General features: G+C 42.9%; 1 protein-coding gene across 1 annotated transcript in view; it reads left to right on the top strand.

Moving 5' to 3' along the window:
• The window catches only part of st3gal2 (ST3 beta-galactoside alpha-2,3-sialyltransferase 2), a 123,371-nt gene that overhangs the window by 84,910 nt on the left and 13,248 nt on the right, over nucleotides 1-25,213 (top strand). The window contains exon 3 of the mRNA XM_043707438.1: nucleotides 21,480-21,659. Coding sequence (XP_043563373.1) covers nucleotides 21,480-21,659 — 180 coding nt within the window. The remainder of the gene's footprint in view (nucleotides 1-21,479; nucleotides 21,660-25,213) is intronic.

Below are 25,213 nucleotides of genomic sequence, written 5' to 3'. Positions count from 1 at the left end.
TACTCCACATTTACCCCTGACTAATGCATCTAACAGTATGGGCAATTTAGCATGGCCAACTGACCTAATCTGCACATCTTTGATTGTGGGTGGAAACTGGAACACTCAGAGGAAACCCACGCAGACATGGGGAGAATGTGCCCAGGAGAAAGTGAGGACTGCAGATGCTGGAGATCAGAGCTGAAAATGTGTTTCTGGAAAAGCGCAGCAGGTCACATAGAATGTGCCCACACAGTCATCCGAGATGAGAATCGAACACTGGTTGCTGGCTAGCAGTGCTAACCACTGAGCCACCGTGCCGCCCCAAAGGTAACCAAATCTTAGATGTAACCAAATGCCTTCATATTTCTGGCTGCCTGGTTACAGCCAACCTAGGCTCAGGGTTGCAGATGAAACACCAATTCTGTTCATTGTTTTATCGAACGGAATCGTTCTTTTGCATGATCAAGGTTGGTACACTCTCCAGGGAGTCTGATACATTCTAGTCACCATGGTAATTACAATCTTTCCCCACTGCAAAGTTACTCCCTACTTTGACATTTTTCTGACACTTCTAATACTATAAGTCAAGTGGGGTTGGAAAGTTGGAACAGAAAGTTGGAATTGAGTTCCGGAGTCCTGAGATTATGTTGCAGTTGTATAAGACTCTTTTGCGGCCGCATCTGGAGTATTGTGTGCAGTTTTGGTCGCCATACTATAGGAAGGATGTGGTGGCACTGGAACGGGTGCAGAGGAGGTTTACCAGGATGTTGCCTGGTATGGTAGGAAGATCGTATGAGGAAAGGCTGAGGCACTTGGGGTTGTTTTCATTGGAGAAAAGAAGGTTTAGGAGTGATTTGATAGAGGTGTACAAGATGATTAGGGGTTTAGATAGGGTTGACCGTGAGAACCTTTTTCCACGTATGGAATCAGCTATTACGAGGGGGCATAGCTTTAAATTAAGGGGTGGTAGGTATAGAACAGATATTAGGGGTAGGTTCTTTACTCAGCAAATTGTGAGTTCATGCAATGCCCTGCCAGTAGCAATGGTGGACTCTCCCTCTTTATGGGCATTTAAGCGGGCATTGGATAGGCATATGGAGGATAGTGGGCTAGTGTAGGTTAGGTGGGCTTGGATCGGCGCAACATCGAGGGCCAAAGGGCCTGTACTGCGCTGTATTCTTCTATGTTCTATGTTCTATTATTGCTTTGTCACATTATGATAACATGGTGACACATTCTGTGAGCAGTCAAATGCAGGAAAGTGACGGTATTCATTTGCATCAGTGTATAAATGAAAATGTGACAAACATTTTTAGAAACTTGACTCCTTCCATTATCTTTAGATCCCTCTAGTTCTCCAATAACATCAGAGGTATTAAATAAAAACCTGAAGAATTGAGGATGCTGTAAATCAGAAACAAAAACAGAAATTGCTGGAAAAGCTCTGCGGGTCTGGCAGCATCTGTGGAGAGAAATCAGAGTTAATGTTTCGATTCCAGTGACCTTTCCTCAGAACTGATAGTAGCGAGGAAAAGGTTTGTTTTTATGCAGAACATTAGGTGGGGGGAGGAGGTAAGGAGTAAACAATACGTGGAGATGGGGCACAAAAAAAATAGAACAAGTTGGACAGATAAAGAAGTGGATAATGATCAGTCTAGGAGAACGAATAGCTACTAATGGAGCCTATTAGTACCTAATGACAGGTTGTCTGGAATAGCAGATCATGTGATAACAAGGCCTAGTGTGTAGGAGTTAGGGTAACAACATGGGAGAACTGGAATTCACAAACAGGACCTCTGGGCAGGCCCATTTTTTTCTGCCTGCTCCTGCCCCACAGAGCTCATACCTTCTTATCTCAGCTCAATTTTTCTCCCCTTGTCGAGCCTGCTCTACGCTGGGGAAGCAAAGCACAGACTAGGTGACTGCTTCACAGAATACTTACATTCCGTCTGCAAAAAAGACCCTGAGCTTCCCATTGCCTGCTACTTCAACACACCACTGTGTCCCAAAGAAGAAAAAAGAACAATACAGCACCGGAACAGGCCCTTCGGCCTCCAAGCCTATGTCGACACATTTTGTCATAGAGATGTACAGCACGGAAACAGACCCTTCAGTCCAACTCGTCCATGCGGACCAGATATCCCAACCCAATCTAGTCCCACCTGCCAGCACCCGGCCCATATCCCTCCAAACCCTTCCTATTCATATACCCATCCAGATGCCTTTTAAATGTTGCAATTGTATTAGTCTCCGCCACTTCCTCTGGCAGCTCATTCCATACATGCACAACCCTTTGCATGAAAAAGTTGCCCCTTAGGTCTCTTTTATATCTTTCTCCTCCCACTCTAAACCTACGCCCTCTAGTTCTGGACTCCCCACTCCAAGGAAAAAACTTGTCCATTTATTCTAAAAGTTGCCCCTTAGGTCTCTTTTATATCTTTCTCCTCCCACTCTAAACCTACGCCCTCTAGTTCTGGACTCCCCCACTCCAAGGAAAAAACTTGTCCATTTATTCTATCCATGCCCCTCCTGATTTTATAAACCTCTATACGGTCACCCCTCAGCCTCTGACACTCCAGGGAAAACAGCCCTAGCTTATTCAATCTCTCCTTGTAGCTCAAATCCTCTAACCCTGGCAGCATCCGTCGCAGGTAGATAGGATAGTGAAGAAGGCATTTGGTATGTTTTCCTTTATTGGTCAGAGTATTGAGTACAGGAGTTGGGAGGTCATGTTGCGGCTGTACAGGACATAGGCTAGGCCACTGTTGGAATATTGTGTGCAATTCTGGTCTCCTTCCTATCGGAAAGATGTTATGAAACTTGAAAGGGTTCAGAAAAGATTTACAAGGATGTTGCCAGGGTTGGAGGATCTGAGCTACAGGGGAAAGGCTGAACAGGCTGGGGCTGTTTTCCCTGGGGTGTCCTTTTTGAGGTTTACAAAATTATGAGGGGGCATAGATAGGATAAATAGGCAAACTCTTTTCCCTGGGGTCTGGGAGTCCAGAACTAGAGGGCATAGGTTTAGGGTGAGAGGGGAAAGATATGAAAGAGACCTAAGGGGCAACTTTTTCACGTAGAGGGTGGTACGTGTATGGAATGAGCTGCCAGACGAAGTGGTGGAGGCTGGTACAATTGTAACATTTAAGAGGCATTTGGATGGGTATACGAACAGGAAGAGTTTGGAAGGATATGGGCCGGGTCCTGGCAAGTGAGACTAGATTGGTTTGGGATATCTGGTCGGGCATGGACGGGTTGGACCGAAGGGTCTGTTTCCATGCTGTACATCTCTATGACTCTATGACTCTAAATCTTTTCTGAACCCCTTCACGTTTTACAACATCTTTCCGATAAGAAGGAGACCAGAATTGTACGCAATATTCCAACAGTGGCCTAACCTGTACAGCCGCAACATGACCTCCCAACTCCTGTACTCAGTACTCTAACCAATAAAGGAAAGTATACCAAACGCCTTCTTCACTATCCTATCTACCTGCGACTCTACTTTCAAGGAGCTATGAACCTGTACTCCAAGGTCTCTTTGTTCAGCAACATTCCCTCGGACTTTACCATTAAGTGTATAAGTCCTGCTAATGTATTCCATGAGATTAGATTAGATTACATTACATTACAGTGTGGAAACAGGCCCTTCGGCCCAACAAGTCCCTTTATTCCATGAGATCTAACCTTGCTAATCAGTCTCCCATGTGGAACCTTGTCGAACGCCTTACTGGAGTCCATATAGATCACATCTACTGCTCTGCCCTCATCAATTCTCTTTGTTACTTCTTCCAAAAACTCAACCAAATTTGTGAGACATGATTTCCCATGCACAAAGCCATGTTGACTATCCCTAATCAGTCCTTGCCTTTCCAAATACATGTACATCCTGTCCCTCAGGATTCCCTCCAACAACTTGCCCACTACCGATGTCAGGCTCACTGGTCTATAGTTCCCTGGCTTGTCCTTACCTCCTTTCTTAAACAGTGGCACCACATTAGCCAACCTCCAGTCTTCCGGCACCTCACCTGTGACTATTGATGATACAAATATCTCAGCAAGAGGCCCAGCAATCACTTCGCTCGCTTCCCACAGAGTTTGAGGGTACACCTGATCATGTCCTGGGGATTTATCCACTTTTATGTGTTTCAAGACATCCAGCACTTCCTCCTCTGTAATAACTTTCCATTACTAAAACTGTCTTCACTTACAGGATCCATATCCCTCTATTCCCTTACTGAATGTGTGGCCTAACTGAAGTTCTATAAAGCTGCAGCATAACTTGCCTATCCTTATACTCAATGCCCCTTCCAATGAAGGCAAGCATGCCATAGGCCTTTTTTAACTAGTATCTACCTGCGCTACCACATTCAGTGATCTGTGGACCTGCACACCCAGATCCCACTGCATATCAATACTCCTGAGGGTTCTGCTATTCACCTTCTAATTTCCATCTGTACTTGACTTTCCAAAACGCATCATCTCACATTTGTCCAGATTAAACACCATCTGTTATTTTCCTCTCCATGCTTCCAACTGATTTATATCTTGCTATATGCTCTGACAATCCTCCCCACTATCTGCAACTCCACTAATGTTTGTATTGTCTGCAAACTTAATAATTAGACCAACTACGTTTTCCTCTAAATCATTTATGATCGTGAACAGCAGAAGTCCCAGCACTGATCCTTGTAGAACACCATTGGTCACAACTCTCCATTCCAAAAGGCATCCTTCCACCGCTAACCTCTGTCTACTATGACTAAGCCAGTTCTGTATCTATCTTGCCAGACAATCCAGGTCTTTTTTAATATATAATTTCAGTTGCATCACACTGTAAACTTTTCCTATAAATTCTGTGTCTTACGATCTTATACTCCACAACCACTTGACCAAGGAGCAGTGCTCCAAAAGCTAGTGCTTCCAAATAAACCTGTTAGACTATAACCTGGTGTTGTGTGATTTTTGTTACTCTTTACTGAAGTCCACGTAGAAAATATCAACTGCTTTTCCCTCATCAATCATCTTTGTTACCTCCTCAAGAAACTTGATCAAGTTAGTCAGGCACAATCTCCCCTGCACAAAACCATGCTGTCTATTTCTAATATGTCCATTTACTTCGAAATGTGTGTAGATATTGTCCCTGAGAATCTTTTCCAATAACTTCCCTACCACTGACATGAGACTCATAAGGCTGTAATTTCCTGGATTATCCCAGTTACCCTTCTTAAACAATGTGGCAACATGAGTTATCCTCCAGTCCACTGGGACCTCACCTGTGGCCAGAGAGGATACAAAGATGTCTCTCAGTGCTCCAGCAATTTGTCTCTTACCTTCCTCCAATATTCTGTGGTAGATCTCATTATGACCGAGGGACTTATCTAATTTAATCATTTTTAAGATGCACAACACCGCTTCCTTTTTAATAGCAACTTGGCTTAGAAACTCGACATTCCCTTTCCTGAAATCATCCTCCACCAATGCTCTCTCTTCAGTGAATACCGATACAAAGTATTTGTTTAGGACCTCACCTACCTCATCGGCTCCACATACAGGTTCCCATGTTTGTCCTTGAGTGGGCCAACCCTTTCCCTGGCTAACCTCCTGCTTTTTACATATATGTAAAAACCCTTGGGATTCTCTTTAATCCTGTTTGCTAATGATTTTTTATGACCTCTTTTAGCCCTTCTAATTCCTTGTTTAAGTCCTTTCCTAGTTTCTTTATACTTGAAGAGCTTCGTCTGTTCCCATCCTCCATAGACCTTATGTATGCTTCCTATGTTCCCTGGCCAACATCTCTGTCTCGAGCTTGCTGTGGTGCTCCAGCGAAGCTCTCCACAGATGCTGCCAGACCTGCTGAGCTTTTCCAACAATTTCGGTTTTTGTTATATCAGAGATATTGTCTGACCTGTGAACTAACTGCTCAACAAAATATGACACCAAAGCTTATAGATCAGGAGGCTGACTTTTGTAAGAAAAATCCCACTGCCCCAAACAAACTCCTCAGCCTTGTAGCTTCCTCTGCTTGAAATTTTTATTGAATTCTTTATTAAATAATGCATCTTGAAAGGATGAAAGTTGGGTTCTCACAATAAGATGAGCTTGTGATCCTAGCAGGACAATAGATGGAGCTGTCAGGAGATTTTGCAATATTCAGACATCCCCGTAGCTCTGTTGATCAGCCTCCTGCCTTGGAATTATAAAGTCCAGGCTTCAAAATCTCACTCTAGGGTTTGAGCACAAAATCAAAGGAGAGCTGCGCCCTCAGAGGTGCCAACTTTCATCCAAGTCATCAAACCAATCTGCCAATTTGAGTGGAAGGACAAAATTCATGACGCTATTTTGAAAAAGAGCAGGACCAACATTTACCCTTTGTTAAAAAGCTGCAAAAAATCCAGCGACTGTACAGGACGTTGGAATATTGTGTGCAATTCTGGTCTCCCTCCTATCAGAAGGATGTTGTGAAACTTGAAAGGGTTCAGAAAAGATTTACAAGCATGTTTCCAGGGTTGGAAGGTTTGAGCTATAGAGAGAGACTGAATAGGCTGGAGCTGTTTTCCCTGGAGTGTTGGAGGCTGAGGAGTGACCTTATAGAGGTTTATAAAATCAACAGATAGTGTCTGTTCATTATCACGTTGCTGTTTGTGGGAACGTACGTGCTAATTGCTTGCTGTTTTTCTGATCATATAACAGTCCTTATACTTCAAAAAGTACTTCATTGGCTGTGAAGCACTTCTAATGTTCGATGATATGAAAAAAGTTGTACAAACACCTCTACAAAGCATCTCGTATCCCATTGAATTTACAGCACAGAACCAAGCTCTTAAACACACTGGGCTATTCCAGCATTTATCCACTACGAACGTCTTTGGAAAGCAGGTTCATTGCTCCTTGCAAGTGAAGTCTCAGGTAGATAGGATAGTGAAGAAGGCATTTGGTATGCTTTCCTTTATTGGTCAGAGTATTGAGTATAGAAGTTGGGAGGTCATGTTGCGGCTGTACAGGACGTTGGAATATTGTGTGCAATTCTGGTCTCCCTCCTATCAGAAGGATGTTGTGAAACTTGAAAGGGTTCAGAAAAGATTTACAAGCATGTTTCCAGGGTTGGAAGGTTTGAGCTATAGGGAGAGACTGAATAGGCTGGAGCTGTTTTCCCTGGAGTGTTGGAGGCTGAGAGGTGACCTTATAGAGGTTTATAAAATCATGAGGAGCATAGGTAGGATAAATAGACAAGGTTTTCTCCCTGGGGTGGGAGAGTCCAGAACGAGAGGGCGTAGGTTTAAAGTGAGAGGGAGAAAAATTTAAAAGGGACCTAAGGGGCAACTTTTCCACGCAGAGGGTGGTGCGTGTATGGAATGAGCTAACAAAGGAAGTGGTGGAGGCTAGTACAATTACAACATTTAAAAGGCATCTGAATGGGTATATGAATAGGAAGGGTTAAGGGGGATATAGACCAAGTGCTGGCAAATGGAACTCGATTAGATTAGGAAATCTGGTTGGCATGGATGAGTTGGACTGAAGGGTCTGTTTCCGTGCTGTACATCTCTGTGACTCTATCTACAGCTAATCCTATGAGCATATCACTCTCTTTTAATTATTGAGTTGCCCGGTTATGATGAGTTGCAGAAGCTGAACCTGTACTAAAAAGACCCGATGATCAACAACAAGCTCCCCTCTATTCTTCACATCCTCTTCGAGTTCAAAACACTAATTCAACAGAACAGAGCATTTTCAGCCTTAGACCACAGACCATTCTGAAAAGAATCCAGGTTAATTACTTCTTAATTACATGCACCACCAATTTTTGGAATCCAAATAAAAATCGGTGACATATATTTGCAGATTGTTTCATTTCCGTTTTGACTGTTTTCCAGAGCAGTGATGCAAAGCTGGCTTGAAATTTCATTCCTTACAATGAGTGAAAGTGAAAGTGATTACCACTTAATCAGTCAGTAACAAGGCACTCTTTACATTCAAAACCGGTCATTCCTCCTGTCAAGATCACTTAATATGTTTAACTCTTCCAAACCCTGGAACCTGCAGTTCACTTGCCACCCAACAGCTCTGTCAGCTGACCATAGAATCCCTAAATGTGCGGAAGCAGGCCATTCAGCCCCTTGAGTCCACACCAACCTTCCAAAGAGCATCACACCCAGACCCAGACCCCTCCCCTATTCCTGTAACCCTGCATATCCCATGGCTAACCCACCTAGCTTGGACATCCTTGGACAAAATGGACAATTTAGCATGGCCAATCCACATAACCTGCACATGTTTGAACTGTGGGAGGAAATTGGAGCACCCGGAGGAAACCCACACAGAGGGAGAATGTGCAGACTCCACACAGGCAGTCACCTGAAGGCGGAATTTAACCCGGGTCCCCGATGCTGTGAGGCAGCAGTGCTAACCTGCTGCATTTGCTAACCAAATGGGGCATCAAAATTATAACCTTTTGATTCAGAAGTTAGAGTGCTAACTGATCCAAGCTAAGCATAATTACATCACCATTAAACTCTTGCTGTGTGTGTATCTGTACTTGTTAAAATCAGCACGTGTACTTCTTTTAAAAGGTAGGAATATTGGAAATGTTCTCGTTGAATGGGCAAACAATTCATGGGGCTGATGGTCTCCTGTTTCTATGCGATCTGGATTTTGAAATCATAGGAGTGATATTGATAATAAATGCATTAAAGGCTCCAAATAACATTTCTTAATCTCCAAATTTAACCAATGTGTTACACATCTATGAGGTTATCATGCAAATGTTTATCCACATGGTCATAGATTTGGTATTAAAATGTCGCTTAATGTGATTTCAACTTGCATTGTAAGAATGAAAATGTTAGCTTCTGAAAAGAATATGCAGCCTAATATTTGTGCTGTGATTCCTACTAACTTCACTTCATCACGAAAATGTGTCGTTTCCCGATCCAAATGGTCACAGGTATTATTTAAAATTGGGCTATTGAACATAAAAATGAGAGATGACTGGAACACCCCCTTCTCAACCGTCCCTGACCTGTTTCCCCGAAAATAGGTGAGGGGGCGCCAAAGTTGGCAGCCAACTTTCCAATTTTTTGGGGAAGAAACTAATGGGCAGATTGAGCTGTTAACAAGTCAGTTGATTCATAGAGTCATGAAGTTGTACAGCACGGAAACAGGCTCTTCTGTCCAATTCATCCATGTGGACCAGATATCCTAAATTAGTCTAGTCTCATTTGCCAGCATTTGGCTCATATCCCTCTCAACCCTTCCATTTCATGGACCCAACGAGATGCCTTTAAAATGTTGTAATCGTACCAGTCTCCACAACTTCCTCTGGCAGCTCATTCCAAACATGTACCACCCTCTGCATGAAAAAATTGCCCTTACATCCCTTTTAAATCTTGCCCCTCTCAATTTAAACCTCTGCGTTCTAGTTTTCGACTCCCCCACCCTAGGCAAAAAACCCTGACTATTCACCCTATCCATGCCCCTCATGATTTTATAAACCTCTATAAGGTCACCCCTCAGCCTCTAATGCTTTAGAGAAAGTAGCCCCAGCCTATTCAATCTCTCCCTATAACCCAAACCCTCGGACCATGGCAACATCCTTGTAAATCTTTTTTGAACCTTTTCAAGTTTAACAACATCTTTCCTCTTGCTGAGAGAATAGAATTGAACACAGTATTCCAAACTCAAATATTGTGGTTGGCATGAGCGCACAGGTGGGAGTTTGAAGGCCTTTTTTTTGTAACCCAACTGAGTATAAGAGGGTAATGGTGGGGTACATCCTTTGGTGTATATCCTATGTCTGTCCAGTCACCCCTCCAAACTGTTAAACCTCCCCCAACACTTCTTCACTTCCGACCTGACCACCAAAACCCACCTCACCCCTCCACCCAGCTCCCCATCCATCCCTGACCTCGCTCTCCCTGAGAGTGATATTGGTGTTATTGCAGAACTGCAGAGTGCTGATGCTGCTGGCGTTTTTGAATATTGCAATATACCTTACTCCTAACATGCGTAAACACTGCAAAAACATTTTGACTTGAATATGACAGGACTTGTTAACATGTCGCTAGACAACATATTCCACTTGACCCAGTTGTAACAGTCTTAATATTTACAAAGTCAGGTAAACAGTCAGAGAGCAAAACATTTCCAGATGGAACATGCAATAGATCTAAATTTCTGTATCGAAGATAAGGTGCCTCATTACATTATCCATAACCTTGATGTACTGTATACATTCTTTGTAAAGTACACAGTCCAAGGAGTTTGACTATTTCTAGCCTCTCGGTTTACTGTGCTGAAAGGTCCTCAGCAGCATCCTTTCCTCATTGCATCATTGTTGTACTTACCTTAGGACCTCCTAACTATATCCCCAGCACCTTCAGGTAATCTGACCTGACAGTGAAGTAGACAAAGGATTAGTCTACCCAGTTCCCAAAGACTACTGTCATTCTTGCCTTGATTCATCTTGACAGCAAGGCTGGTTTGAGCTGGTCACACACGTAAATCAGTCTGCCCCAGCAGAGGGTCTGAGCAGAAGGAGGTGACATTTACGGAGGGGCTTTGACCATAGTGACTCCACTACCCCGGAGAGTCAGCCCTCATACGCTCATAACCTTCCCGATGAGTTCAGAAAAAGGTTATATACGACGCGGAACAGGAGAGAGGGCAGCCCTCAGAACACTTCAACCCCAGGGCATCAATGTGGATTTCACCAGTTTCCTCATTTCCCCTTCCCCCACCTTACCCCAGTTCCAAACTTCCAGCTCAACAATATTCTCATGACCTGTCCTACCTGTCAATCTCCCTTCCCACCTATCTGCTCCACCCTCCCCTCTGACCTATCACCTCCAACCCCACCCCTATTCACCTATTGTACTCTTTGCTATCTTCCCCCGCCACATATCTCTCCACCCTGGAGGCTCCCTGCTTCTATTCCTGCTCCTCGGATGCTGCCTGACCTGCTGTGCTTTCCCAGCACCACTCTGATCTAAACTCTGGTTTCCAGCATCTGCAGTCCTCACTTTTGCCTGTGTTACCCGGCATTCAATTATCGATTAACTGAACGCAGTACTCTCCGCCCGTGTCCTTCGGATAATCGAGGTTCCTCATGTATTAGGTTTATGTATTAAAAACCAAAAGGACTGCAGATGCTGTAAATCAGAAACAAAATCAGAAGTTGCCGGAAAGGCTCAGCAGGTCTGGCAGCACCTGTGAAGAGAAATCAGTTACTAGTTCGGGTCCAGTGAGCCTTCTTCAGAACTGATGATAGCTTGGAAAATGTCAGCTTGTATGCATGTAATCCAAAAACCCAAATAAGTAAATGATATAATGCTGTAAAGAGATTTAAAGGAAGGAAGAGTCAAATTTATGTATGAGGATGGAAATGAGGTCACTCTCTGCTCTTGTCGGAATACTTGCAGATTCTCCTTCCAAAATGAAAGAATTGCAAACCTGAAGTCCGGTTCAGCAGCTCCAGTGGCTTCTGTAGCCTGAAGTTTTCAGGTTGCTCCCATCGGTAGACTGAACAGGACCTGGGAGCGAGTGAAGGTTCCCCTCTTTCATTTTGACAGCCTTGCAGACTACGATTCTTCAGAACAAAAACAGAAATTGCTGGAGAAACTGAGCAAGTCTGGCAGCATCTGTGGAGAGAAAGCAGAGTTAACATCTTGTATATCCAGTGAACTTCTTCCAAACTGGTTGTAGCTAGGAAAAGATTGATATATGTGCTGAAGATGGGGGTGACTAAACAGGAAGTGGAGATGGAGCCCAGAGAGAGAGAACAACAATGAGGCAGACAAAGGAACAGGTAAAGGTCAACCTGGGAGAATGAATAGCTGCTACTCTGACCTTAAATTATTATTTAATTACATTATTTATTTATGTTGCTTTTTATACATTTTATTAACTTTTATCACCAATTTTTAAACTATTTTAAAACTTAAAAATAGAAAAGTCCTGAACTACTGACAAGGACTCACTAAACAACTTGCTTCTTTCTCTGCAGTCATGCAATTAGCCAGTATTACTGAGACTAGGTTTTGTTCCACATTAATTGAACTGAATTTAGATCCACAAGCTCTGGAGGATTTGAAGTCTTTTTAAATTAATCATTCACAGGATATGGGTGTTATTGGCTAAGCCAGTGTTTATTGCCCATTGCAAATACCTTGGAGAATGTGATGCTGAGCTGTCTTCTTGAATCAGTATAATCTTTGAGATGTTGGAGCATGCATAATGTGCTTAGAGAGGGAGTTCCAGGGTTTTGACCCGGGGCACTGAAGGAACAGTGATATATTCCCAAGTCAGGATGGTGAGTGGCTTGGAGGGGACCCTGCATTCCATTCCGAGCTGCTATTGTCCTTCTAAAGGGTAAAGATCGTAGATTTAGAAGGTGTGGTTAAAGGAACTTTGGTGAGTTACTGCATTGCATTTTGTAACTCCAGAGCATGGGGCCAGGCTTCGGGATTACAAATGCAGTGGCATTATCGCTCACTTTCTCTTCACACTTTAAAGCAAGAGGGAACTGTATAATTTAGGTGTTTCCTGAGGAGTGTCTCCCAGAACTTTGCATATCAAAAGACCTAGGGGTCCAGGAGCATAACTCCCTGGAAGTGGAATGGGAATTGCAGGTAGACAGGGAAGTGAAGAAGGCATTTTGTACACTTGCCTTCATTGGTCAGTGCATTGCGTGTAGGAGTTGAGAAGTCATGTTGTGACTGTGCAGGACTTCAGTGAGGCCACTTTTTGGAATAATGCTTTCAATTCTGGTCTCCCTGTTATGGGAAAGTTGTTGTTAAACTTGAGATGGTACAGAAAAGATTTACAAGGACGTTGCCAGGATTGCAGGGTTTGAGCTATGAGGAACGGCTGAATATGCTGGGGCTATTTTCCCCAGAGCGTCAGAGGCTTTGGTGTCTCCTTATAGAGGTTTATAAAACCATGAGAGGCATGGATAGGGTGGACAGATAAGCAGGAGAAACCAAAACTAGAGGGCATAGGTTTAAGGTGAGAGGGGAATGATTTAAAAGAGTCCTAAGGGGCAATGTTTTTACAGAGAGGATGGTGCATGTATGGATCGAGCTGCCAGAGGAGGTGGTGGAGGCTGGTACAATTACAGTATTTAAAAGACATCCAGATAGGCAATGCATAGGAAGGGTTTACAGGGATATGGACCAAATGCTGGCAAATGAGACTAGATCAGCTGAGGATATCTGGTCATCATGGACAAGTTGGACTGGAGGGTCTGTTTTCATGCTGTATGACTCTATTGCACTAGAACGGTGCTTGCATGGGCCTTTGCTAATCTCCTGCCATGACACAAATCCCACATTGTCTATACCCAGCAATGGAAGAATAAATAGACCAGATGTGTTGAATGACCCAGTTTGATGGTAAATCTCAATGTGTTTGTTACTCGGGTAACATGATAACTCATTCCTGGCAGATATAAAGATGTATAAATTTCACAGGGTTCAGTGTTGGTGCAGACCAGTGCCAATGATACACAGGGATCAGATGCAGCATGTATTAAAGAACAAACAGGGTTGAATCGCTCGGAATCTACTCATAAATTGCTGAAAGTATGGAGCCTGGGCCATTTCCCGAAGCTGCTTGATTTGTTTGAGATGCAGCCTGAACCACCCAGGGAGCAGCTCTGGCTGTTACCAATAGCAACATGTCTCTTGAAGTTGCTGTTGCTAGTCATGACACCATGGTGTGAATCTGTTTACAAAGCTCGAATTAACAGGAAGGACTATGAGCTTTTTCTTTGCTTCCTTGTCTGTGAGTGAAAGAAGCAATGAATACTTAGGATAGCAATTTCCATATTTGATTCATATGTAGCAGCCCACTCAGTTGACTGGCAAAGACCCTGAAAATGGTGTGTGTAATGTGAAGGAAGAAATTGTGATTGTCCCTGGCTGGTTTTGAACCCAACGATTTGATTTCAGAGGTATCGGTTGCATCATTTGGACCATAAAAGCCCAGTCTCATTTTATAAAAAGAAATAACAATGCTGGAGATCTGAAACAAAAACAGAAATTGCTGGAGAAATTCAGCAGCTCCAACATCTACAATCAGAAGTAAAGCTAACATTTCGAGTCCAGTGTTGAAACATTAACTCTGCTTTCTCCCACAGATGCAGCCAGACCTACTGAGTTTCACCAGCAATTTCTGTTTTTGTTTCATTTTATAAAACGTTAGCCTAGGATTACTGACACTGCTTGATACTGGCTCTGTTCCTGGAGACTTCCATTGCCTCTATAATCAAACAGCCATTTTATCCATTTTCAATATTTCTATAATTAATAAAACAAAAGAATTCAAAGAATATGAAGAAACATTTTTAAAGCCAGTATGGTTTATTTCAGGGTTGCCTGCAGCAAATTAATTTTCAATCGTTGGTATCTCGTGGACAATCCTGAATGGTTGAAATGCTATTCTGCTTTCTTAATGTTGAAGGAATGTGTTTGAATTTCAATGTGGGGTTATGGAGATATGGTGGGATGTTCTTCAGAGAGTTGGTGCAGACTCAATGGGCAGAATGGCTTCAATTTGCACTGTGGGGATTCGATGATTTCTATGGCATGCTCATGAATTGTACCATATTAGCACAGTGGGATATTGTGGCTGACCACAACTACATTTCCAGCACAAACCAAGCCTTCAGGAATGTGTGTAGAATTCCCCAGTCCCAGTTAGAAAGCTCTGTTCCACATCCTTAGCATTTGCTGGTGAGCCTCAGAAAAGTTTCAATATTAACGAAGTTGAGGTGAGGGTAGAGTCATAGAATCCCTAAAGTGTGGAAGCAAGCCATTCAGTCCATCAAGTGCAGACCGAGACCTATATTCCTACCCTGCCTTTCCTATGGCCAATCCATCTAACCTGTACATCTTTGGACTGTGGGAGGAAACCTTAGTACCTGGAGGAAACCCATGCAGACACAAGGAGAATGTGCAAATTACACACAGACAGTCCCCCAAGGGTGGAATCAAACCACTGAGCTAACCACTGAGCCCTGTCACCCATCCTTGAGAGAGTTTGCACCAGGTCTTTGGATATAACATCTATAAAGACTGATCATACAAAATCAACAAACAGCAACCTTTTCAAACTCCAAGTAGTTTTCTCAAGATGAGGCATATCCATGGAAACTAGGTTATTGGGATTTCTCATAAGAAATAGAGAATTGACACATTAATATTTCATCTGCTGCCCCTTTTCACGAAGGAAACTGTCTCTTGCCTACTTCAGCAGAGGGTCATGTTCTTTTCTTCATTTTCCCTCTGTTCTGTATTCCTGTTGTCAAGGCAACTGTCATGTTGAATTCATGTTTCCTTCAGCTTGTTACGCTCAGATTCTCACTTTTTTTTATGTTTGTGGATACATAGATATGTCAAATGGGGGGTACAATATTATTCAAGATATAAAGTAACAAATACATGCGACAAAGTCACAAGCTGAAAATTATTTGAAGCATTAAGGTGAACAATAAATGAACACAAATCAGGCAATAATCTCATATTTAAGATGGTTTTATACAGAAAAGAAATAAGCAACCAGCAGTGATTGAAGTTGAATACCTATCTGTAAGGTGTCATGTTTTCCAAGTAGATTAGGTACATTGTGTAAGATCAAGACTGGGATTTGATTGAAGGGTTCAGATGGCTTATATATAGAACAATGGATTCCATGGAGTGAGTTGCAGAGGGGTTCAGATAGTTTATATATAGAATAACAGATATCCAGGAGTAAGTTACAGTCCAGAATCTAATCAAGAATCCCAGATAGTTTATTTATAGAATAATGAATATCCAGAGTGAGTTACAGATTGGAATTTAATCAATGGATCTTGATGGTTTATATATAGAGTAATGGACACCAGGAGTGAGTTACACTCTGGAATCTAATTGAGGGGTTCAGATAGTTTATATATAGAACAATGGATACCATGGAGTGAGTTACAGACTGAAATCTAATCGAGCAGTTCAGATAGTTTACATGTAGAATAACTGATATCCAGGAGTGAGTTACACATTGGAATCTAATTGAGGGGTTCAGATAGTTTATGTACAGAATAATGGATATCCAGGGTGAGTTACAGATTGGAGTTTAATCAATGGGTTTAGATGGTTTATATACAAAATAAGGGATACCAGGAGTGAGTTACAGACTGGAATATAATCAAGGGGTTTGGATTGTTTATATGTGGAATAATGGATACCGGGAGTGAATTGCAAACTGGTATCTAGTTGAGGGGTTCAGTGGTTTATATATAGAATAAAGAACACCTGAAAATAAAGTATAGGCAGGGAGGGGGGAAAGAATGCACATTGAACATACTGTTGTACATATTACAGATAGTTTTGTTCTCTTTACCTAATGAAGGAAGTTCTTGCCATAGAAGGAGCACAATGAAGCTTCACCAGGTTGATTCCTGGCTTGGCAGGATTGGCCTGTAAGGAGAGGTTGAGGACACTGGGCATAATTCTCTAGGGTTTAGAAGAGTGAGAGCTGATTTCATTGAAGTCTACAAAATGCTTACTATGGAGTAACTGAAAGACAGCTATTCCACCTGTCTGGGGCAGTCTAGAACCAAGGGATACAGTTTCAGAATGAAAGGCAGGATTGGGAAGATGAAGAATTTCTTCACTGGTGCTGCATCTTTGGAATTCTTTACCCAAATGGCTGTGAAAGCTCATTGAATTACAATTAGCCTTATTATCACATGTACTCATATGAGTAGAGCCATAGAGATGTACAGCATGGAAACAGACCCTTTGGTCCAACCCGTCCATGCCGACCAGATATCCCAACCCAATCTAGTCCCACCTGCCAGCACCCGGCCCATATCCCTCCAAATCCTTCCTATGCCTTTTAAATGTTGCAATTGTACCAGCCTCCACCACTTCCTCTGGCAGCTCATTCCATACTCGTATCACCCTCTGCGTGAAAAAGTTGCCCCTTAGGTCTCTTTTATATCTTTCCCCTCTCACCCTAAACCTATGCCCTCTAGTTCTGGACTCCCCGACCTTAGGGAAAAGACTTTGTCCATTTACCCTATCCATGCCCCTCATAATTTTGTAAACTTCTATAAGGTCACCCCTCAGCTTCCGATGCTCCAGGGGAAAAAGCCCCAGCCTATTCAACCTCTCCCTATAGCTCAAATCCTCCAACCCTGGCAATATCCTTTTAAATCTTTTCTGAACCCTTTCAAGTTTCACAACATCTTTCCGATAGGAAGGAGACCAGTAAAGTGAAAAGTTTACAAGTTGCCACTTATAGTACCCAAGTACGGATTCTTAAATTAGCAAAATTAGAAAAATGAAGAAATAAAAACACCAGCACTAGGTTAAAAATACAAAAACATAGGAATAATTTTAAAAATAGAAATAAAATGTTCAGAATTACAGTGCTTCCATCCTGGTCTCCAGACTGCACCAGGGACTTACCTCCGGTCTGCAATGGGGACTCACTGTCCAAGGTAAGTTGAAAGGGAAAAGCAAAAGAACAAGCAAAAAGAGAAAAAAGGAAAATAACAGACAGAGGCGATGAGCTCCAGCATGCTGTCTTGAATCTTGAACAACGTAGAACAGCACAATACAGGCCCTTCGGCCCTCGATGTTGTGCTGACCTTTTATCCTACTCTAAGATCAGACTAACCTACATACCCCTCATTTTACTATCATCCATGTGCCTATCCAAGAGACGCTTAAATGTCCCTAATGTATCTGACTCTACTACCACTGCTGGCAGTGCATTCCAAACACCAACCACTCAGAACCTACCTCTGACATCTTCTGAAAACCTTCCCTCAATCACCTTAAAATTATGCGCCCTCATGATAGCTATTTCCACCCTGGGAAAAAGTCTCTAGCTATCCACACTATCTATGCCTCTCATCATCTTGTACCCCTCTATCAAGTCACCTTTCATCCTTCTTCACTCCAGTTAGAAAAGCCCTAGCTCTCTCAGCCTTTCTTCATAAGACATGCCTCCAGTCCAGGCAGCTTCCTGGTAAATCTCCTCTGCACCCTGTCTAAAGCCTCCACATCTTTCCTATAATGAGGTGACCAGAATTGAGCACAATATTCCAAGTGTAGCACAATAACCATGGTTTTATAGAGCTGCAGCATAACCTCACGGCGCTTAAACTCAATCCCCTGCTACTGAAAGCCAACACACTATACGGCTTCTTAACAACCCTATCAACAGTGAGGGATCTATAATCCCTCTCTTCCTCCACACTGCCAAGAATCCTGCCTTTACCCCTGTAATGTGCATTCAAATTTGACATTCCAAAATAAATCCCTTCACCCTTTTCCAGATTGAACTCCATCTGCCACTTATCAGCCCAGCTCTGCATCCTGTCAATGTCCTGTTGCAATGTACACAGCCCTCCACACTATCCACAACTCCACCAACCTTCATGTCATCTTCAAACTTACTCACTCACCCTTCTACTTCCTCATCCAAGTTACTTATAAAAATAACAAAGAGCAGAGTTCCCAGAACAGATCCCTGCGGAACATCACTGGTCACCGAGCTCCAGGCTGAATACTTTCCATCTACTACCACCCTCTATCCTCTATGGGCAGCCAATTCTGTATCCAGTCAGCCAAATTTCCCTGTTTCCATGCCTCCTTACTTTCTGAATGAGCCTACCATGGGGAACCTTATCAAATACTTTGCTAAAATCCATTAACACCACATCCACTGCTCTTTCTTCATCAATATAGTTTGTCACATCCTCAAAGAAATCAGTAAGGCTTGTGAGGCATGAGAGTAGCCATGCTGACTATCTCTAATCAAACTATGCTTTTCCAAATAATCATAAATCCTCTCTCTCAGAATCCTCTCCAATAATTTACCCACCGATGACAAAAGACTGACTGATCTGTAATTCCCAGAGTTATCCCTATTCCCTTTCTTGAGCAAGGGAATAACATTTGCCACCCTCCAATCATCTGGTACTACCCTAGTGGACAGGGAGGACACAAAGATCATCGCCAAAGGTGCAGAAATCTCTTCCCTCCCTTCCCATAGCAACCTTGGGTATATCCCGTTTGGCCCAGGGGACTTAACTATCCGTGTTTTTCAAAATTTGCAGCACATTCTCCTTCTTAACATCAACCTATTTGAGCGTATCAGCCTGTTTCACGCTGTCTTCACAAAACAATAATGGCCCTCTCACTCTGAATACTGAAGCAAAGTATTCATTAAGGACATGCCCTACCTCCTCTAATTCCAGGCACAAGTTCCCTCCGCTATCCCTGATTGGTCCTACCCTCACTCTGGCCACCCTCTTGATCCTCTTGTTCCTCATGTAAGTGTAGAACACCTTGGGGTTTTCCGTCAGTGTGTACATGACAGAAGTTGATAGCTTTCTAGACACCATGTGTTATGGGATTGTGTGGGGAAATTGGTGCTGAGGTAGAAAAATCACATGAGAGAGGCTGAATTGCCCACACCCTGTCATGTTGCTTGTAAATGGAAGAGAAGAGGTGAAAGACAAAGGGCGAGGGGGTTGAAAACTATTAGAGGAAAGGGAGTAGTGAAGAGCGAAATGGGACACAAAAGGATGGAGAGCAATACGGCAGAGAGGAGAGGACAATGTAAAAAACAGAGAAACGTAGGGAAGCATCAAAAGAGGCAAGCAAGATTGAGAAAAGGAACACAAAGCCTCAGGAACCAGACAGAACACAATGGGGTTCTCTTACCTTGAACAAACAAGGTAAGAGAGTTACAGCGTTACAGCGAGAACCCTCTGTCATCAAGGTCCAACATGCTGCAATAAAGCAGGCATTTTGTCCCAATGGAGCAGGGACTCTGACCAGAGACAGTGAGTCCCTGCTAAACATTGACTGACTTAATGTTATTTTGCCTTAATGTAGGCAATATAGTACTGTCAAGATAGTGTCTTCTTTCACATTGTTACTTGTTCTGTGGCTTATGATGCACCTGTTGCCTTTCCTACACTGCTTCTGCTCCTGCTGCCTAGTGCTGAAGTTCCTGTTTCTCCATTACTCCCAGCTCCATTGCAACCACCGGGGATTTCAGCTGCCCTCCCGCTCCACCATGCCTGCGAGACTTGCACCCACTCCTGCCCTTACCCTCACGCTCCACCTCCCAGCTCCAGGTCCCACCCTATGCTTTTGCTGGTTGGTATAAATAATCCTAATATTTCAGCTACGACTTGCACAAATCAACTTCTGCACTGGCTAGAGCTGCTCAATTCATAGTACTGAATTGTCCTTTCAAACATTTCACTCTGTATTGTACTTTATAACTTATGTCATTTATAATTGGTTTTATTTTGAAAGTTATTTCAACTAGGAATGCACAGTCCTGCTACAGTGTGGTACAATAATTCAACTTATACCATTGTGTTCCTGGTTCCATGTCTGAAGGAACTTTACTTTGGCTTTAACATTGATATTTATGGAAATCTATGATTCACTTAAAAGTTATTGTTCACTTAAAGGGATACAACCAAAATTTTCTGTTGTTCTATTGTCCACTGGAGCTCTAGAGCATTTCTGTTCATTGGGTCACACACATATTGACCTCTTTGTCTAAGCATCCATTCTTAGATAGTGCACACGTTCCACTGCATAGCAGTACTGGAGGGAATAAATATTCATGTTATTGGCTAGGGTATTGATTAAGTGGACCACTTTGTCCTAAATGGTGTCAAAGTTCTAAATTTGTTAGAGCTGCACTCATCTGTCAAGTGGAGTGTATTCCATCACAAACCCAACTCGTGCATTTTAAGTGTTGGAAAGTTTCTGACAAGTCAGGAGGAGACTTATTTGAACAAAGAACATTACAGCACAGAAACAGGCCCTCTGGCTCTCCAAGCCTGTGCCAACCCATATCCTCTATTTAAATCTGCCGCCTATTTTCTAAGGATCTGTATCCCTTTGCTCCCTACATCTCTATGGAAAAAGTGAGGACCGCAGATGCTGGAGATCAGAGCTGAAAATGTGTTGCTGGAAAAGCGCAGCAGGTCAGGCAGCATCCAAGGAGCAGGAGAATCGACGTTTCGGGCATGAGCCCTTCCTCATGCCGGAAATGTCGATTCTCCTGCTCCTTGGATGCTGCCTGACCTGCTGCGCTTTTCCAGCAACACAGTTTCAGCTCCCTACGTCTCTATGCCTGTCTATAAGGCAGATCTAGGCTTCCCACCTCTGAGGTGCTTCTGTAGGCACAGCATTCGCATGACTGACCCAGGTGTGTTTCTGGTCAATGATGTCCTCCAAGTTTCGAGATCTTCATTGCCTGGCAATTACATTCTTTATCACTTAGCAGCCCAAGTTTGATTCAAAAACAAACTTCACAGCAGCTCTTTCGATATTGCGTTTCATGGTAACAGGTTTGGCGTGACCTCTATGTCAATCATTCTGTTTTATTCCAACTTTATTCTCTCTTCAGCTTATTTTCAGAGAACTGTAGACAATAGCTTTCTGGGTTTTAATTAAACACAAAGTGCTCATTTATTACAGAATGAACCAAGCTCCAACCATCGGCTTTGAAGCAGACGTGGGCAGCCGCACAACACACCACTTCATGTACCCAGAGAGTGCAAAAAATCTCGCACCGAATGTCAGCTTTGTTTTGGTTCCCTTTAAAACTTTGGACCTCCTGTGGATCACCAGCGCCCTGTCAATGGGGGAGATTAGATTGTAAGTACAGCTCAAAACTATCTGACTGCCTTTTCCCTCCACATACTTATACTCGCTGTAGGAAAGATGTTGTGAAACTTGAAAGGGTTCAGAAAAGATTTACAAGGATGTTGCCAGGGTTGGAGGGTTTGAGCTATAGGGAGAGGCTGAATAGGCTGGGGCTGTTTTCCCATGAGCATCGGAGGCTGAAGGATGACCTTGAAGAGGTTTATAAAATCATGAGGGGTATGGTTAGGGTGAGTAGTCAAGATCTTTTCCCTAGGGTAGGAGAGTCCAAAATTAGAGGGCATAGGTTTAGAGTGAGAGGAGAAAGCTATAAAAGAGACCTGAAGAGCAACTTTTTCATGCAGAGGGTGGTGTATGTAACGAGCTGCTAAAGGAAGTGGTGGAAGCTGGTACAATTACAACATTAAAGGGTATCTAGATGGGTATATGAATAGGAAGGGTTAAAAGGGAAATGGTCCAATTGTTGGGATATGGGACTAGATTAATTTAGGATAGGTTGGACCAAAGGTTGGACCAAATGTTTCCATGCTGTACAACTCTATGACTGCATGACATGTTACTGAACCTAATTGACTTCTTATGATCAAAGATCTCCAAAGCAACTTATACCGCAGCCAACAATGGATGTGGACTATAATGGGGTACATCTCAAATCCTAAGGAAAACATAGCTCCAGTTTGGAGGATGAAGATGTAGAACTAGCACTGTTTATTAACTCTGGTTATCAAGGTTGTGAATGTTAATGGTGATGGTAAAATCTAGGAATAGTGGTGAAAGAGACAATATAATTCCAGGAGTAATGATATGTGCTTTTGTTTCAGTGGGTATTCAACACATGACAGTTGAGACTATCACCAATCTCCAATTGGATGTTCCCAGTATAACTATCAATCTGTTAAACCTATTAGTTTTGACCGTATTGATGGATTTATTCAGAATTTGTGTGTAGTGGGTGGGAGGGCCAACTGATGTTGTCACCTTGAGCTACAGCAAACTCAGTTCTAACCCTCACTTGTTGTGGGTATACATTTCCAACAGTCAAAATGGAACAGCTTAGTTTGAGAGGGCTATTAACCTACTAGCAAATATTCGTTCACCAAGAATTTATTTTTAAGTTACATGTTTGAACCTTCTTATCTTGACTTAACAGTTTTACAAGGTAGATTGCCCAAAACTTCATTAAAATGTTGACCTGGAATTCGCAGTAATATAATCGGGTTTCTGTGTGTCAAAGTGTACAATGGAAGAGGAAATGATGGAGTAGGTGACTTGTGCCATGTTATAATTTCCAGAGCCTTCTGTGTCGCTTCCCTCTCACTTTTGGCTAAAATGGGTGATTCTAATAGATGGAGGCAATGGCAATCCTGAATTAATGCTACTACTCTCTGCCATTTCGAACAAAATAATGAACCCTTAGTGATTTGCCAGCAGCCTGATTTATTGCTCTAAAACTGTCCTCCGTTATACATATTTTCAACGTTCAAATAAATGATTTATAATCAGCCTGAGCCACAAGATTTGAGCCAGCAGCATTGTACCTCTGCAGCGCTCATTGTGTGCTTGAAAGAACAATTTAAAATGTTAATGTTTGCTTTATCCAAAGACATTAGCAACCCTCTCTTTGATTTTTGGTACATGAGTGAGACTAATGGGCACAGCCCTGAGCCAGTTGATCAATGCTGAATTTGCAGCAGCTGGGAAGGTTCTTTCAAGGTGATCAGATCAAAAACACCATACAGTACTCCTTTCTTTAGGAGGTGGAGGTGGGTACTGCAGATGCTGGAGATTAGAGTGGTGCTGGAAAAGCACAGCAGGTCAGGCAGCATCTGAGGAACAGGAAAATCGACATTTCGGGCAAAAGCCCTTCATCAGGAATGATGAAAGGCTTTTGCCCGAAACGTTGATTTTCCTGCTCCTCGGATGCTGCCTGACCTGCTGTGCTTTTCCAGCACCACTCTAATCTTGACTCATTTCTTTAGTAGTCATTCCTGTTATAATTGATGGGTTCTGGCAATTGTCAAGTATCAGGAACTCCAATAATAAACAATGTACACTTCTGACTGCTACTTCTTTTGTTTCCACTAGTCCTGAAGTAGAAACTTAACAGGGACTGGATAAATTATTTACTTTCGTATGGCAGGAAATCTGGGGCAACACAATGGCTCAGTGGTTAGCACTGCTGCCACACAGCGCCAGGGACCTGGATTCAATTGCAGCCTCAGGCAACTGTCTGTGTGGACAATAGACAATAGGTGCAGGAGTAGGCCATTCTGCCCTTTGAGCCTGCACCACCATTCAATATAATCATGGCTGATCATCTTTAATCAGTATCCTGTTCCTGCCTTATCTCCACTACCCTTGATTCCATTATCCTTGAGAGCTCTATCCAACTCTTTCTTAAATGAATCCAGAGACTGGGCCTGCACTGCTCTCTGGGGCAGAACATTCCACACAGCCACCACTCTCTGGGTGAAGAAGTTTCTCCTCATCTCTGTCCTAAATGGTCTACCCCGTATTTTTAAGCTGTGTCCTCTGGTTCGGCACTCACCCATCAGCGGAAACATGTTTCCTGCCTCCAGAGTGTCCAATCCTTTAATAATCTTATGTCTCAATCAGATCCCCTCTCAGTCTTCTAAACTCAAGGGTATACAAGCCCAGTTGCTCCAGTCTTTCAGCATAAGGTAGTCCCGCCATTCCAGGAATTGACCTCGTGAACCCACGCTGCATTCCCTCAATCGCCAGAATGTCTTTCCTCAAATTTGGAGACCAGAACTGCACACAGTACTCCAGGTGCGGTCTCACCAGGGCCCTGTACAGCTGTAGAAGAACCTCTTTGCTTCTATACTCAGTCCCTTTTATTAGGAAGGCCAGCATGCTATTAGCCTTCTTCACTACCTAGTGTACCTGCATGCTTACCTTCATTGACTGGTATACAAGTACACCCAGATCTCTGTGTACTGCCCCTTTACCTAAATTGATTCCATTTAGGTAGTAATCTGCCTTCCTGTTCTTGCCACCAAAGTGGATAACCATACATTTATCCACATTAAACTGCATCTGCCATGCATCTGACCACTCACCTAACCTGTCCAGGTCACCCTGTAATCTCTTAACATCCTCCTCACATTTAACCCTGCCATCCAGCTTAGTATCATCAGCAAATTTGCTAATATTACTAATACCATCTTCTATATCATTAACATATATTGTAAAAAGCTGCGGTCCCAGCACTGATCCCTGCGGTACCCCACTGAAATGGAGTTGTTTATCACTACTTGTTCCCTGTCAGCCAACCAACTTTCAATCCAAGTTAGTACTTTGCCCCCAATACCATGCGCCCTAATTTTGCTCACTAACCTCCTATGTGGGACATTATCAAAAGCTTTCTGAAAGTCCAGGTACACTACATCTACTGGATCTCCCTCATCCATCTTCAGAGTTACATCCTCAAAAAATTCCAGAAGATTAGTCAAGCATGATTTCCCCTTCATAAATCCATGCTGACTCTGACCTATCCTGTTACTGCTATCCAGATGTGTCGTAATTTC

This window comes from Chiloscyllium plagiosum, chromosome 17, assembly GCF_004010195.1.
Source record: "Chiloscyllium plagiosum isolate BGI_BamShark_2017 chromosome 17, ASM401019v2, whole genome shotgun sequence".
In the NCBI taxonomy this organism is placed as follows: domain Eukaryota; kingdom Metazoa; phylum Chordata; class Chondrichthyes; order Orectolobiformes; family Hemiscylliidae; genus Chiloscyllium; species Chiloscyllium plagiosum.
Note: the sequence above shows the minus strand (reverse complement) of the source record. Positions and strands in the feature narration are given on the sequence as shown.